We start from the raw sequence: 16,732 nt of genomic DNA, 5'->3' as shown, positions 1-16,732 counted from the left end.
TACTTATCATACACAAAGCATATAAGTAGAAAAATATACTTGCTGATCATTATATCATTGTCTGATATAATACGTAAACATGAAGGGTTTTGTTTTCAGGTTGAAATAAGTTCAAAATTTTGGTTACATTAAAGCAGTCACAGTGTTCTTTTCCCCCCTTTTGCTTCTGCACATAGGTACATATTGTTGTATGATGTGAAATTAAGAACCAAAGCTTGCATTTTATCCGCCATTCTCTTCAAGGTAATCAATATGTTTTAATTTGTATCTTGTCTAATAACTGATAAAAGTTGTTTTTGAGATTTTTACTCTCAGTAAGTAGATAATGGTTCTGGCAATAATGGCTGTAATAGTGTGTGAAAGCCTCTCACTAGCTTGCTTTGCAGAACAATCTCTTTAGTGGGTTAATCCACCAAAAATAGGGTTCTGAAACATCTGGAAGTGAAAGAAAGAAAGCTGCTGGTAATCTAGGAAGCAAGGAAGGGCCTGAAGTCTAGAAAGCTCATAGGCAGATATCTGACTTGCTTGGATGATCAGCAACTTAAAATAAACCAAGTCAAGTCTACTGAGAGCTGTGAAGAAGAGCAGCTGAGCTAGGAATTCCATCTGTGGGGATTGAAGGATGCTCCAAAAAGGCTTTGGCTAGATGAAACTGACTGCTGCTTCTTTCTGCCTTTGTTTCTAAGAAGAAAGGAAATTTGGGAAGCCTGCTCCCACCAACAAAATATACAAACTATCCCTTTTGCAGAAGCTAGAGGCCATATAGTGTGTCTGCTATTGTTCTGTTTCAGTACGATGAAGATGTGTCTTGAGCTGCCATAACCCCAAATAAGCTATGTAAAGGCATGACAGAAGTGGAAATCCCAGCCAGACTGTTTGATTCAAGGTGGTAGTTGTAGCCAAGCAAGGACCACCGAGTAGGCCTCAGTCCACTTTCAGGTGGCTTTCAGCACTGTAGCTAGCCCAGTGTCTCCTGACTCACCTACCCTACCCTCCTGTAGCCTTTGGATTGGGCTGACACCAGCATCAGTAGCTCCATGAATGTGTTGTTGCTTTCATAGACATGTTGGGGAGCAGGAGTTGGCTGTAGCATGTAATGTTGGAGGGAGGGAAAGAAAGGAAAGAGTCTCTGGTTTGGTAAATTCTGCTTAAAATGGGAAGGATGAGCCACGATAACCCCAGAGCCAACGTATGCACTAAGCTTAAGGAAAGATAAATGATAGAACTGTCTGCTGCAAGGAAATCACTGCAGGGAATAATCTAGCAATTTGTAATTTCCATCTTTCAGTTGGACATTATTTCAGCCACTGCCAATTGATTATGTCTAACTCTTCCACTCATTTTGTGAGTGGCTCCACACCTATGACCAGTGGACCACAGTAACCCTGACCCCTCTCAAATGATTCCTGGAGGCAGAACATTCGAGATCTTTTGTTCTAGTCAACTGGCCACTTAAGACTTATGTCTGGTTTCAGATCTAGATAGTAAGAGTAAATTAAAACTTTAATTAATAAGCAAGAGAGATTCCTGTATGTGGCCATGCAGTATTTGTGCAATGTAATGATCCCACTTATTCTAGGCTCAATAAAACAAATGTTTATTCTATATTAACATCTTAATTTTTTAATATGAAGCACTACACGTTAATTAATGTGGTTTTAATGGGTATAAACTTTTGAACAGCTTTGGAAGATTTTAATAACTGTATAATTTTCAGTCCCTCTTCAGAGTTTCACTACCACATCCTAAAGCAGATTGTGACTTTGCACAATATGAAACAGATATATTAATTCCTGGCATTGATCTATTCACGGATTACTACAGAGCTGATGTCGCAACAGTTGTTGGAAGCCTGACTTACGTTATATATGAATTGCATTGTAACAAGCAGAATCTAATAGTAAGTTCTCATAAAGTATATATAAGACATTTGTAATTATTTTAAATATTGAAATGGGTTATAAATGTGGTCTGTAGTTTCACTTTTATACTATTCAAGGAGCATGAAGCCAGTGTATATGGTTATGAAGCTTGTTTAGTTGAATACCTAATCCTATGAATGTTTACTTGGAAGTATGATTGCATCTCACATGAGGGTTCTGTTCCAGAGGCAGCACACTTATGCACAATCACACATAGACAAAAGCTACTGACTGGCATGGGGTTGGGGTAGGGGACCTCCCAGTATGCACTTTCTGCTGGCTCCACTGTCCCCATTTCATTAATGATGTTTTTGAATTTTTAAATCGGATTTTAACATTGCTATTTATGTTTTTGGACTGTACGTAATTTTGTATGCAAGAGAAGGTTAAAAAAAAGTGACAATCAGATCTATAAATTAATAACTATGAATCCGCTAAGCTACAATGTATGGATTGAAAGCTCTTACAAAAGCCTTTGTCTATATACAATTAAGTTTTATGAACTATGAATAAATATTAATAGAATTCTCTGGTGTCTTTGCAGATTTTGCCACTATTCACATTGTATCAATACTTGGTTTCTGAAATTTGTCGCAATGCGGCTAAAAGTATTGAAGGAAGAATTCTCAAGGTAATGTAACAATATAACGGTTAAGCAACACATTCAGTTTTTCAGTGATTACTTAATGTAAATTGGTTACTAAATTATTATCTACTGCTGAATTTATTTCATTAGAGAATAATAATTTATAACTAATTGGAGGAAATGAGCTGTTTTTTGGTGAAATGAAACAACTATTTATCCTCAAACAGGAAAAAACCCAAATGGCCTTTTCCTTTTTTATGCTACCTAAGTGGTGTGATTTCTTCCTATATGTCTCCAGTAACATAGGAATCCCAAGATCACATGGAAGGGACAGCTTGATGCAGTTAAGGAGCTAGCATCATCTCCTTCTCAGAGCTGGGGATATGCAAGTTTGAAAAAGAACTGCATCATCAATAACAAATTTAAGATCCAAACCCTGCAATTCACAAAATGAATTGCACTACTGGCTTTGTAAACCCACTGGAAGCTATAGCATTTCCCTCACAAAAGCTGATTTGGTTGTGTATAAATCTTTGTATGTAGAGCTGTCACTATTGTGAACATTTAGTGTAATACTAACATTTTCTTTAAAAAGATCAAAGTACTTACAGATTTAGGATTTTACTCTGATGCCTTCTATGAACTATGCATTCTCAACCGTGGAGAGAAAGTCCCCTGGAAGCTACCTGCAATCTATAAGCTTGTTCCAAGACTCCCGGTAAATTTTTAAAAACTTGATAACATAGCCTAATATGTCAGGAAATACATTCTCCCTTACACTTAAGGTTCACTGTGAGTTCTTTGCAGGGTCTTTTAGAAAGGACTTGTCAGGATTCCCTTTCTAGGGGAGGGCTTGGTCTCGCTTGCTTTTGATTCTTCCAGCTTTTAAAAATAGTTTCACACCCTGGATGAAAGGGTTATTTAACCTTAACCAGGGATCTGCCATAGTGACAATCAGTTGGAGAGCTAACACAAAAGAAATAATGATGTGATTGCTAAGCATAGTTGTGAATAGGTGTGTGTCAGTCTGTACTTTTTCTATGGTTTATTACTGTCGATCATGTCATGAGTAAAGGTTGGCATAACTTAATATGAAAAGAGATCCCCATTATGATCTTTCTTGATCCTGATACTAGTCTTATCGAAAACATGTCCTGAAAGGCATGGAGGAGACATCCTGAACTCCTAATACTTTCTTGTAAAGATCAGCACTTGTAATCTAGTTACCAGTAAACCTCCTGTTAAAGAATGGTGCCACACAGACAAATAGTAAGACAAATCAGTTTAGTCATTGCTCACTAGAATTATAGTCCTTTAACTTTTAATTAAGCAAAATAAACAAAATGGAAAATAGGAAACCCTAGGAAGAGACAATAGAACAATAGATTTATTGGAATTGCAGGAATTGCTCATTTCAAAAAAACCCTCCCTTCTTCATTAGAATTCATTGACTAGAATTAGTACAGATCCCCTAGATTTTCAGTAGTTAGTTAGCTCTCCAATTTACATCGTGGGATGCTGGAACCAATGGGATGGGCAACGTCCTTGCCACGTGACGCTAGGCAGGAGCAAAGACTTTTGGGAAGTAGTCTCGATTCCCTCAGTTTTTTCCTCCTGCCTGACACAGCAGTCTGTTCCTCTCTGCTCTCCCCTTTTTGTCAGATGTTTAGCTTGTATTTAAAGAAAGTATTTTCTGCTTTTCCTTTGCAGTGTTTTTTGTGTTCCCTTTGATTCCTCTGTTGCCTTCATATTTATATATATAGGTCTCTGCAAGTTTTGATTCATCACAACCACTCCTGACAAATACAAATCTACAGGTAAGAAGTTGGTTGTGTATCTGATTCATACACCAGACCGAGACTCAACTTGAATTGGTGCACATTCAGTTTTCTACTTTGTTACTTCAGCAGATAATATGGAAAGTATGTTCTAACACAAGATGTAGTGATTGCCACCAACTTGGATGGTGTATTTATTTATTCAATTTCTGTGCCACTCTTTGTCCCAGTTGGGACGAAGCACCATTACAAAACACTTCAAAATATCATGAAGACAATAAATCTAAAGCACAACTGTTATAAATATTGAGGTCTTAACACTCAAAAATATTGGGTCCCTGGGGAATGAATAAGTTTAACTGAAGTCTAAAGGCCAGCAATAAAGGGGGACTCGACAAATTCATGGAGCGTAAGGTAATACAGTGGTACCTCGGTTTACATACGCTTCAGGTTACAGACTCCGCTAACCCAGAAATAGTGCTTCAGGTTAAGAACAGAAATCGTGTTCTGGCAGCGTGGCGGCAGCGGGAGGCCCCATTAGCTAAAGTGGTGCTTCAGGTTAAGAACAGTTTCAGGTTAAGTACGGACCTCCGGAACGAATTATGTACCGTATTTTTCGCTCCATAAGACGCACCAGACCACAAGACGCACCTAGTTTTTGGAGGAGGAAAACAAGAAAAAATATATTCTGAATCTCAGAAGCCAGAACAGCAAGAGGGATCACTGCGCAGTGAAAGCAGCAATCCCTCTTGCTGTTCTGGCTTCTGGGATAGCTGCGCAGCCTGCATTCGCTCCATTAGACGCACACACATTTCCCCTTACTTTTTAAGGAGGGAAAAGTGAGTCTTATAGAGTAAAAAATACGGTACTTAACCCGAGGTACCACTGTATAGCTTCTAGTCGTGATGGCTATATTGCCTCTAGTATCAATTGGCATACTTCTAAATAACAGTTGCTGGAGATCATGATTGGGAGAGTGGTGCTGTGCTTGTGGGTTTCCCAAAGACATAGTGAACAAAGAACACTGTCTTAGATAGTCCTGATCCTGCAGAGCTTTTATGCTCTAAATCTGCAATCCTAACTCCACTTACCTGGGAGTAAGCCCTGTTGAATTCAGTGGGACTTAACCTTTGAGTAGACATGGTTAGGATTGCAGCCTAAGCTGTTGAGGACAACTTATTTAGCCCAGGGAGTTGGATATATCCTGGCCAAGCTGTTTGGGAGTGAATCCTCCTTGGAATGGCATCACCACTCTCACATACCTATGCACCTTGAATGTTTCAAGTGCTAAATGAGAGGGCATCCTAGAATCATATACAATGTAGCAGCATGGCACAGTCAAGATGGATTTGAAATCTGAGAAGGGGTGCTGCCTTCTTTCTGGGCATCTTTACACTCAGGTTACCTGCCAGTCTACTGCCACCTTTGTTGGTTAAGAGGATACTTCAGAGACTTCTGTATTGCTACACAAAACACTAGAGAGTATTGTCATTTTGTGTAGGTCATGAGTGCAACTTTTCATGCTGCTATCACTATGAGGTTCTGCATTTGACTCAGTGGGTTCCATGCATCACAGAGGCTTCTGGGTTTGCATCTTTCCCCTTGTACATCACAATGTTGCACCACATGTTGCAGGTTTCCATTGACAACTTCTGAATTGGAAGGCATACCACACCAAATTACTGTTAGGGGATTGATTATAAGATTGTTGCAGCTTAAGAATCCTCAGTATAATTCAAGAGGGAGATACCAAGATTAGAATTTGTCAAGTAACTGGCTAAATGTCACTTTAATATTGTGGACGTTCAGTTTGTCACTAGTGCGTAGTTATGTCCCTATAGGTGAGTTACATATTTAACAATGTTGATATCTGTATAGTACATTATAGTAGCACTACTCACACTTCAGCACCTGGAAGTCACCATAATGTAGTTTGGTTCAGTAGTAGTTGCAGTTTTGATTTGATTTTTTTGTATGACTTTGTTAGGTTTAAATTTTGCTTCTGAGTAAGGTTGCCATGAAATTAAGTTTTAGAAAAAATGAAGCATGTCCGTATATTTTTATGAAATTTCCTTTTTATTTCAAAGGCATTAGAAGATGTATTTAACAGGCCTGTACATTCAGCCTGGGCTGAAGAATGTGAACCAAGAATCATGGATAACTTAATGTTAGTCAAAATGCATCTTATTATTTGCCTCTCTGCAACATTAAACTGTGTTCCTGAAAAAGTGACAAGAACAGTGTATTGTATGGACAGTGAAATCTTAAGAAAGGCAGGCAGAAACACTGATGCTTTCCAGAAAGGTACTGGCAAACCACAACGCGCATGCTCTCTCTCTCTGAATTTTATTTTCACTCATTTAAGGTTTAAAAGCTTATAATGTTTGTGTAATGATTTTATTACCTTGCTTAGTATAATATTTCTTCTTACTAGAAAATATTTTGTTAAAAAAGTGCATGTACTGCTAAAGTCTATAAAAGGACCTAAATGTGCTTATCTTTGGCTGGTCATAATTTTTACCATTTTAAAGTGTTTATAATTAAAGTTTCAACTTTATTTAAATTCTTCTACATGTTATCTCCTGTAATGCTGGCAGAATGTATGGGCTTTAAGCTCATACCTATAGGAATTAAGAAAAAACACCTCTTAAGAGTGGCCTACTGCCTTCCCACCCAACACAACCCAGAACAAAGAGGAAAAGCAGTTTCCCTCCAGTTCTTCTGTCTTCTGCATCAGAATCCATCAGAAGTGTTCAGCTCCACTTAAAATAACCTGGGCCAGCTTATCAAGTGTTGTGATTTCTGATTCTTCCATGAAGAAGAGTGAACTGTGTGACTCTGATCACACTACAAACGAATAACCTTTTAGATGACATCTCCTGTCTCTGCTAGGAGGAACAATGACTAAATTCACAAAAAATATAGGCTTGGATCCATTTACCTTAGGGTCATAAATATCCAGAGGTTATATTAACAAGTTCTTTGCAATACCAAAGGGAGTAGTCTCCCACCTTCCAGGGAATTGGACAAAGCATATTTTAATGCTTCAGAACAAGTATCAGACACTCAACAGAGTGTGATATCCATTTGATAGTATTTCTGCTTCACAAATAAATGTGGGATGTGGGTGGGGAACTCATTTTAGATTTGAAAGGCCTAAAATAATCCATCGGATTTCAGTCCTCTTCTCCCTATTTTTTTGAAAGTCATCAACAGTCAACCAGCAAATTACTTGGCACTAATAATAGCCTGTGATGGGACGATGAGCTGCTTGTGTGTAAAATCCTAGTCCCTCAGAGTTTGGTCAAGTTTGCAAACCTCTGTCTGTAACGGAGCCCCTTAAACATGGCTCCGTCAGTCGCTGGCAGATTCCGACAGTGGTTGCTTTCGGAATCGCTTCCAACATAAAAGCTCCTTAACGGAAACACGTCTTCTGGACTCTCTGCGTGACAGTTTCCGGCGAGGAGTGGGTGTCCCTACAGGAGGTCCTGAAACCTCCCCACTGTTTTCGCTGGAAGTGTCTCTGAGCCATCCCTCCAGCTCCCTTTCCCTCAGCTCAGCTCCTCTCCCCCTACTGGTTCCCTCTTCAGCTGCTGAGTCTCTCCCAACCTGTGTGAGCCCTTTCACTTCCCTTCCTTCCGATGGCAGTTCCCTGACATCCACCTCCCCTCCAGGGCCCCCTTCATCCCCTCTCGCCCCCTCCTCTACGGGCGGTGAGGAGGCAAAACCCCGGAATGAACTTCCTTCATCTTCCGATGTCCCGAACACTTCTCTCCACCTGTTGCGGTTCCTGGTCTCGAAGTACTCCTCCTCCTCAGAGTCCATCTCCCCTTCCCCTTCCGATTCCGAGAATCCTTCCAACTCCTCCTCCTCATCGGTGGTCCCAAAGTATTCCCTCCGGAACCTCTCCACAGGCTGAGGTTTCCTTGGGAACCTTTGATGGAACGTTTCTATCAATACCTCGTCATTGATATCTTCTGCCATTACCCAAGTGTTTTCTGACTCCGGTTCTCCTTCCCACGCTACCAAATACTCCACCTGATCCCCCTTCCATCTGGCGTCGAGGATTTCTGCCACATGGCTGCTGCATTCCCTTTCTTCTATGACCGGTCCCCGAGTGGCCATCCCTTCTCGTCCCCCCTCATACGGTGACAGTAACGACCTGTGAAATACTGGGTGCAGTTTCATGTGGTTGGGTAACCAGAGCCTGAAAGCCACTGGGTTGACCTGTTGAATGACCTCAAAGGGACCCAATCTCCTGGGTCTTAATTTCTTACAACCTCCTTTGAACGGCAACCCTTGGGTTGACAGCCACACCCTATCTCCCACCCTTATGGTTTCACCTTCCCTTCGGTTCTTGTCTGCCTGCCTCTTGTATTCTTCCTTCGCCCTTTCTAAGTTGAGTTGGAGCTGACGATGGATTGCTTCCATTTCTTCTACAAAATGCTCGGCTGCCGGGACACCCCATCTCTCCCCTTTGGCTCGCTGGCATTGCTCACACCCTCTTACATACTCCCGTACATCTTCCCTCACCTTAGGCCACCAAAATTCCCTGGTGACCAACCACATGGTTTTGTGTTGTCCAAAATGCCCCGCCGTGGGGCTGTCGTGCAACTGCTTGAGTACCCTCCCCCTTAAGTCTCCTTCAGGGATATACAGTGCCCCTTTGTAATACAAAGCTCCATTTCTTTCCTCGAAACCCCCTGGTTCCTCTCCCTCACCCCTAAGACCTCTGAGCTTATTCTGGGCGTATTCATCATTCTCTGTTTCCTCTACCAGTTCTCTTTGTCCCACCAATGCCGCCCCACACACCCAGCGGTCCTCTGGAATGACATGTCTCTCTTCGGGTGCTCCCTCCCCCTCCAAATATTCAGGTTTGCGTGAGAGAGCGTCCGCCCTAATGTTCTCTGGGCCTGGCACGTAACAAATCTCAAAGTTAAATTTGGAGAACTCCTGGGCCCATCTCACTTGCCGTTGGTTGAGCACTCGTGCCGTCCTCCAATACTCTAGGTTCTTGTGGTCAGTGCACACTTGCACCTTATGTTGTGCGCCAATTAGCAGGTGCCTCCATCTCCGGAACGCCTCATGAATGGCTAGTAGTTCTCGGTCATACACCGTGTAGTTCCTCTCGGATTTGTTCAGCTTTCGCGAAAAAAAGGCACACGGTCTCCACTCTCATCGGTTTTTGTAAATCCACATGCAGGAGTTGTTGTTCCGAGGCGAAGGCCCTTTTTAGTTCCTCAAATGCTCGCTCCGCCTCCTCAGTCCAAACGAACTTCTTCTTACTGCTGAGACAGTCCGTAATGGGCGCCGTCAGGTGGGCAAAGTTTCGGATGAACTTACGATAGAAGTTCCCAAATCCTAGGAACCTCTGCACATCCTTCCTTGTTTTGGGTGTTTTCCATTCCAGCACCGCCTGGACCTTGCCGGGATCCATGGCCAATCCCTTGTCTGACAGGCGATACCCCAGGAATTCCACCTCCTTGGTATGAAACTGACACTTCTCCAGTTTCACCCACAGCTGGTTGGCTTGCAGCCTGCTCAACACTTCTCTGACGTCTCTCACATGCTGCTCCTCATTCTCAGAATACACCAACACGTCGTCTAAGAAGGCCACACAATTCTTGTAAAGCAAAGGCCCCAGGACATGGTTCATAAACGATTGAAAGCACGCGGAGCCTCCTTGTAGGCCGAAGGGCATAACTAAATATTCAAATGCCCCCAAAGGGGTGAACATGGTGGTTTTCCATTCATCCCCCTTCCTTATTCGTATCAGGTTGTACGCCCCCCTTAGGTCCAGTTTAGTAAAAATCTTTCCCTTCCTGACCCTTGTCAAAATGTCGTCAATCCTGGGCATAGGGAAAGCCACTGGTTCTGACACTGCATTTAAGGCCCTGAAGTCACACACAAGCCTCGGCTTGTTCGTGTTTTTTTTATCCACAAAAAACACTGGGCTGCCCCCCACCGCCCTGGACTCTCTGATGAACCCTCTCTTCAGGTTCTTGTCAATGAACTCTCTTAGCTCCTGCATCTCTCTGTCTGACATGGCGTACAGCTTGCCTACAGGGAGCTGTGCCCCAGGGAGTAAATTGATTTGACAGTCAAAGGGTCTATGCGGGGGTAGTTGGTCAGCTTCCCTTTCGCTGAAGACGTCGCGGAGATCTGCGTATTGTCGTGGTACCTTCACGTTCTCCGTTACTTCAGTCCCTGCTAGGGTGGCTTGGGCCCCTGCCAAACCCTTTCCCTCTTTGCAGTGTTCTAAGCAATGTGCTGAACCAAAAGAAACCACTCTCTGATGCCAGCCCACCAGCGGATCATGTAACGCTAGCCAGCTCATCCCCAATATAATGGGAGCTCCTCCCAAGGTGGCCACATTAAACGCTATCAGTTCGGTGTGCCTTGCCACCTTCATTATCATTGGGACGGTCTGCAAGCTGACTTCTCCTCCCAACAGCTCCCTGCCATCGATCGTGGTCACCTGCAGGGGGTTGCTTAAAGGGATCGTCTGTATCTGGTGTTCAGCTGCAAACTCTTTGCTCATGAAATTGCAGGAGCTGCCTGAGTCCAACAGCGCCTTTATCTTTAGAGGGTGTCCGTTTGGCAGCTCTAGCGCCACTTCTATCACTAGGGCGGGTTTAGGAGGTTCTGGCGTGGGCACTTTCACTGCTCTTTGGCCTGGCTGCTGTGCCCCGACGGTGGCAGCCAGGCGTTGGCTTTTACATGCTTCGGTATTTCTTCCTCTCTTCCCTCCACAGCTCCTACCATCCCTTGCCATTCCTTCCTCTGGGGGCAGACTCTGGCAAAGTGACCTGGCTGTTGGCAGAGATAGCATTTCCGGGCGCCTTTTCCCTCCTTCTTTCCCCCCTCACTGGGCTTTGAAACTGCGCGCGCGCGCGCTGTTCCGATTTCCATCGGCTCTGCCGGCGGGAAAGTTGGCTCTGGAATGTCTGGAATGCGGAACTCCTTCCAACGTTCCCCCTTCCCTTCCCGCCTCTCCAATGCTCTCGCCTCCTGGCGCGCTCCTATGGTCAGCGCTGATTTGGTCAGCTGGTCCATAGACTCCGCCCTGGGCGCCCGGGAAAGTTCGTCTTTCACAGCCGAAGAAAGCCCTTCTTCAAAGAGCATTTGAATGGGTTCCGCCGATAGATCCCACCCCAATTTATGGATCAACATGGTGAACTCAGTCCAGTACTCACGGACAGATCGGCTCCCCTGTTTGCAAGCCATTAACTGTCTGCGGACCACTCCCTGTTCAATATCGCTGGAAAACATCAGATCCATGGCGCGAAAGAACTTCATCGTGTCCTTTAGGACGTCACTATTCGCTGCCATCAGGGGTCTAACCCAGTCTCTCGCCCCCTTTTCAAGATGCCCAATCACGAAAGCCACTCGTGATTCCTCGTCAGGGAATTCATCAAACTGCAGATTGAGGGCATATTGCATCTCTGTCCGAAAGCCATGATAGTCTTTGGGCTCCCCCCCAAACTTCTGCACCAATCCTGGTACCTTTCTGACGAGCTGGGTGTCTTTCCCCTTTTTGTCTGCATCCTGAGCCCTCCTCTCCTCAAGCCTCGCCGTCTGCAGCGCTAGCTGGACCTCCAACACCCGGTACCTTTCTTCCAGGCTTGGACCCGCTCCAGCTCCTGCTTCTCCGGTTCCGGCTGGGTTGCTCATGATGCCTTCTCCTGCACAAGCTGCTCACGAAGACTGTCGGAATGCTGTGATGGGACGATGAGCTGCTTGTGTGTAAAATCCTAGTCCCTCAGAGTTTGGTCAAGTTTGCAAACCTCTGTCTGTAACGGAGCCCCTTAAACATGGCTCCGTCAGTCGCTGGCAGATTCCGACAGTGGTTGCTTTCGGAATCGCTTCCAACATAAAAGCTCCTTAACGGAAACACGTCTTCTGGACTCTCTGCGTGACAGTTTCCGGCGAGGAGTGGGTGTCCCTACAGGAGGTCCTGAAACCTCCCCACTGTTTTCGCTGGAAGTGTCTCTGAGCCATCCCTCCAGCTCCCTTTCCCTCAGCTCAGCTCCTCTCCCCCTACTGGTTCCCTCTTCAGCTGCTGAGTCTCTCCCAACCTGTGTGAGCCCTTTCACTTCCCTTCCTTCCGATGGCAGTTCCCTGACATAGCCCATACATTCTAGAGTTGCACAGGAGATAATGCAAAAAGAACAGCTCACAGGTGAGCACCTGGCTGCTTTCTGTGCTACTTTGTTCTGTTTAATTGCCTCAAATTTGACAGTGTATTTTATTCTTTGCAAAGGTTTTGTGCCTGGACCCGAAAAGCGAGACAGAAGTTTTATGATTTTGGAACTTGAAAAAAACAAAGATCTCTTAAATATGGCTGTGCTAAAGGTAACAGTGTTGTTTTACATGTGAACATATATATCCATAATTGCACTGCTCAAGAGCAAATTTACACATACTTTGGCCAGTGCTCCAGTTTCTCAGTTGGTGGGCATGGCATAGGATTTCTGTGCATGTTACGTGGACTGGTATTGGGTGGTGCTTCCCTTGGGAGGGGTGCTGGGTGTTGGTTCTGGCTGCTCCTGCAGCTTTGGAGCTGCCTGTCTAGTCAGTTGCCTACCAGTCATGTCCTGGCACCCCTAAATGTGGGCTAGTTCTGAGGTAAGGGTATATGTTAGAGCTTTAGGCAGAGAGGTGTTGGCCCTGTGCAAGAAATTCAAGCTATGTCTTCATAAAAAGAATTGGGAACACACTCTTAAGTGTACTGATTTTTTGCAGCCGAATGTTGGCACTTTTAGAATTGGGTTCCTTTTTTCTATCACCCTGTAGTGTGACAGGAAAAGGTGTCAAATTAAAAACAAACTAACAATGAGTTTGGGCTGCAGAGAAAGAATTAGGAACACACTTAGCAACACCACTCATCCTCTGGTCAAATTCAGTTCCTCACCTCTGCTATAGCCCCTCAGCTGGCAGATCAAGGCTGAAATATATTTTTATTTCATTCCACTTCTTCAAGACAAAGTCCCATATAAAACCACAACCAAAACTGGCTCCCAGGCAGTGGACTGGGAGCTGGTGACTAGAACTTAATATCTGATGATAGATCTCATGCATTTTTGTGATATGTATTCAATTATAACCTACTAAAGATAAAATACAATGTAAGAAATAATTATTTACTCCCTGTCTGTCAGCATTGGCTACTGTGGCCTACAAATGTGTGCAAAGTATAGGACAATTGTGTTTAAAGAATCTAGTCAGTACAACTGTTAATAATATTCAAGCATTTTATAATGAATGTCTAGGATTCAAATATATATCCTAAATGTTGTATCAGAAGCATTCCAAGATTGTGGATTCCAATGTAGAGTAGGCAGTAAGATTTTTCATGAACTTCTTATTAGTTCTTTGTAAACTGTTCAGTAATGGTGATTTATTATTTTAGGGGATTTTATTGGCAGAAGCTGAAGAAAGGATTAATTCAGTTCTCGAAAACATACAAAATAAATATGGCACATTGCTTTATGAGTGTTCAGCTTCAGAATTGGAGACTGTCATTGAAGCTAAGCTTCAGCTTGCAGCTATTGCTCAGCAAAGACTTCAAACAGCATTCAGGTAAAAAAAATAATCCAGTTTTCAGCAGCACATTTGTTATTTCCACTTCTTTTTAAAAAAATTCTAGTGGAAAAACAGTGTCATTATGTTAACATTATTATTTTTTTAAGAAAAGCTGACTTTATCCAAAATGGGACAGTGGTCTGGAAATGCTTGCTTTCAAGAAAAGTTGAGACCATTGGTACACACACATGCTGTGCTGGTTATAATCTGTGCTGATAAGTGGGCAGTTTGGTATCCATGTGGCTTGCTAATGGCTGGGTGGAGAAGGGGTGGATTCAGGAGGTAACAAGATGCTGCCACACAGTCACATTGAATTAAAGCATTACTGACCTAGGTGTTGGTACTGTCATGGTCCAGGAGCCAGGAGACATCTCCAGAATACGTTCCAGTCATGACAAAAAAGTACACTATATGACTATGCCCTAAAACAGTTGGTAATGGAACTGACCTGAGGGGCAATGATCCTGCACTTAATCTACAGTAGCACTCAGGATCTGGTGATGATGAACCAATTGTTGATGTACTGATTGTGAACAGTGACCAAAATGCTGTCAAATTCAACTTTTATAATTTATTTTATTAAATAAATAGAGAGCCCAGGGTGGCAAACAACAAAGCAGCAAAATGTTAGCTATTTCTGTTAAAAACTCCTGTGGTTTATACTATGTTTTCCCATGAATACAAACTAAATTGATGGCAGCTGATGTGGGTACCAGAACTATTGCTTTAAAATAGGAAATACTTAAAGTTCTTAAATGTTTAATGATATGTTTGCTTATCACAGTGCTGCTTTGGCCTTTTCTGCAATAAAACTTCTTCAAGATGCAACAATTTTCAAGAAATCACTAGATTCAATTAAAAAACCAGAGAGAAAAATAGAGGTATGTGTCAAAATATCTTGACAAGTTTATGATGATAAGTCACACAGAGCTAAAAAAATAAAAGTGCCTTAAAGTTATAGCCAACTCTGGAAAGCATATGTGATCCTTTTAGATTAATACATGTCTATTGTGTATTGCAACACATTTAAGTAGAAGCAGAACAATTGTTTTCATAAATAACTCAATATATGTACTAGATTACTTTACATTTTTCTGTACGTTATGATAAATTATTCTACAACAGAAGAATTGAGCAATGCCCCCAGTTAGTTTATTTTCCCCATGTCTTTTAGATAAATGGTGATATAATTTATGTTGAAGATTCCAATCTGCTTCACAATGTAACAGCACGAAAACATATGAATATACATATATGGCTGAGATGTCGTTTAGCATTAGTGACTGCAATGACAGCACAGGCACGAGGCATTGAAACTATGAAAGGTAGTATTTGACCGTAAAACTACTGCTAATTTGTTGGGGTGTTGGGTGTATGCTCTGTGGAAGCTCAGTCAAGTGGTTCAGCTAACCACAGAAAAGAGAATCTCTCCACAAATTCTTCACTCGAATCTACGGTTCCACCAGATAGCCTTCAACAATTTCTGCAATCTCCTACCGAACCCACTTAGCATGTTGTATGTAACCTGAGCCCTTTTATACACAGTTACTTGCCAAATCTGCCCAGTAACACAGATAAGAAAGTCACAGGATGCCTGCAGCTGCATTCTGCGGAATGAATCGTCTGCTGACTCATGGAGAATTAACTGCATTCCTTAACATAATTCACCAAGATGTTTTGTCCTACTTGCCCCAACACTTTTACTGTGATTATTACATCGTTCAAAAAGGTTCTTCCTACTTAGGTAGCACTCAACTCCAGCTGCATCTTGCAAGCACTGTATATAAAGCTGCATTACTAAAAGCAGATGTGGCCTTCCTTTTAGTACATTCATGGTTAGGAAATCAGGCAGCACTACATCTGCGCTAAATCACTATAGTGAAGGCAATGCAATGCTCACAGGATCTTGATCATGTTTGTCAATATCTTTGAGTAAAAAAACAATAGATGCTAATATGCATGCTTGAAATGTTATATTATTAACATATTAAATGTTCCATTATCATTTGTCAATATTACGATAATTGAAAATTGTATGTGCTGCTGTTTGGGAAAATAATGTGTGTACTGATGGAGGTGCATTTCTGCTTATTTGAGAAAATGAATTGAAAGAGTGCTCAAGTCTGATTGGTGAGGTACAAATGGAAGCGGAGGAATTCAATGATGTTGAGACACTTGCCGAAATTACAATGCAAGCTGTTATGCTTGGCCTGCAAGAAGGAAAACCAGTGGCTGACATTAAGTGTTGTTTACAGGTTTGGACTCAAAACTGATTTGTGAACTCTTTCCCAGTAAAATTGGTGTAAAAAACATTAATTCTGACACAATTCATGGATTTATTGTAGCTAAGTGTCTTAATATAAAGTGTGGTGTCCAAATAATTGTTATTCAGAATAGACCCATTGAAAGTAATAAACATGACTAAGTTAGATCCATAGAATTTTTTATTTTATTTTTTGCATTTTTCCATTCCATACATTTGTTTCCTTTGTTGTGTCATTCTAGTTTTTCTTATCACCTCTTTTAAACATCTAGTACAACATCTAATGGGGACGTGGGTGGTGCTGTGGGTTAAACCACAGAGCCTAGGACTTGCCGATCAGAAGGTTGGCGGTTCGAATCCCCGTGACGGGCTGAGCTCCCGTTGCTTGGTCCCTGCTCCTGCCGACCTAGCAGTTCGAAAGCACGTCAAAGTGCAAGTAGATAAATAGGTACCGCTCCGGTGGGAAGGTAAACGGCGTTTCCATGCGCTGCTCTGGTTCGCCAGAAGTGGCTTAGTCATGCTGGCCACATGACCCGGAAGCTGTACGCCGGCTCCCTCGGCCAATAAAGCAAGATGAGCGCCACAACCCCAGAGTCGG

At 42.7% G+C, this 16,732-nt stretch overlaps 1 protein-coding gene across 1 annotated transcript in view; it reads left to right on the top strand.

Moving 5' to 3' along the window:
• CFAP54 (cilia and flagella associated protein 54) overlaps window positions 1-16,732 on the top strand; it is a 115,394-nt gene that overhangs the window by 82,689 nt on the left and 15,973 nt on the right. Inside the window, 11 exon segments of the mRNA XM_080971994.1 lie at window positions 177-243; window positions 1,718-1,900; window positions 2,467-2,553; window positions 3,104-3,226; window positions 4,272-4,325; window positions 6,374-6,590; window positions 12,550-12,641; window positions 13,699-13,868; window positions 14,656-14,752; window positions 15,046-15,196; window positions 15,969-16,126. Coding sequence (XP_080828120.1) covers window positions 177-243; window positions 1,718-1,900; window positions 2,467-2,553; window positions 3,104-3,226; window positions 4,272-4,325; window positions 6,374-6,590; window positions 12,550-12,641; window positions 13,699-13,868; window positions 14,656-14,752; window positions 15,046-15,196; window positions 15,969-16,126 — 1,399 coding nt within the window.

This window comes from Podarcis pityusensis (assembly GCF_964106645.2).
Source record: "Podarcis pityusensis genome assembly, chromosome: 10".
In the NCBI taxonomy this organism is placed as follows: Eukaryota; Metazoa; Chordata; class Lepidosauria; order Squamata; family Lacertidae; genus Podarcis; species Podarcis pityusensis.
The sequence above is the reverse complement of the archived record's forward strand: the minus strand, read 5'-3'. Positions and strand labels throughout refer to the sequence as shown.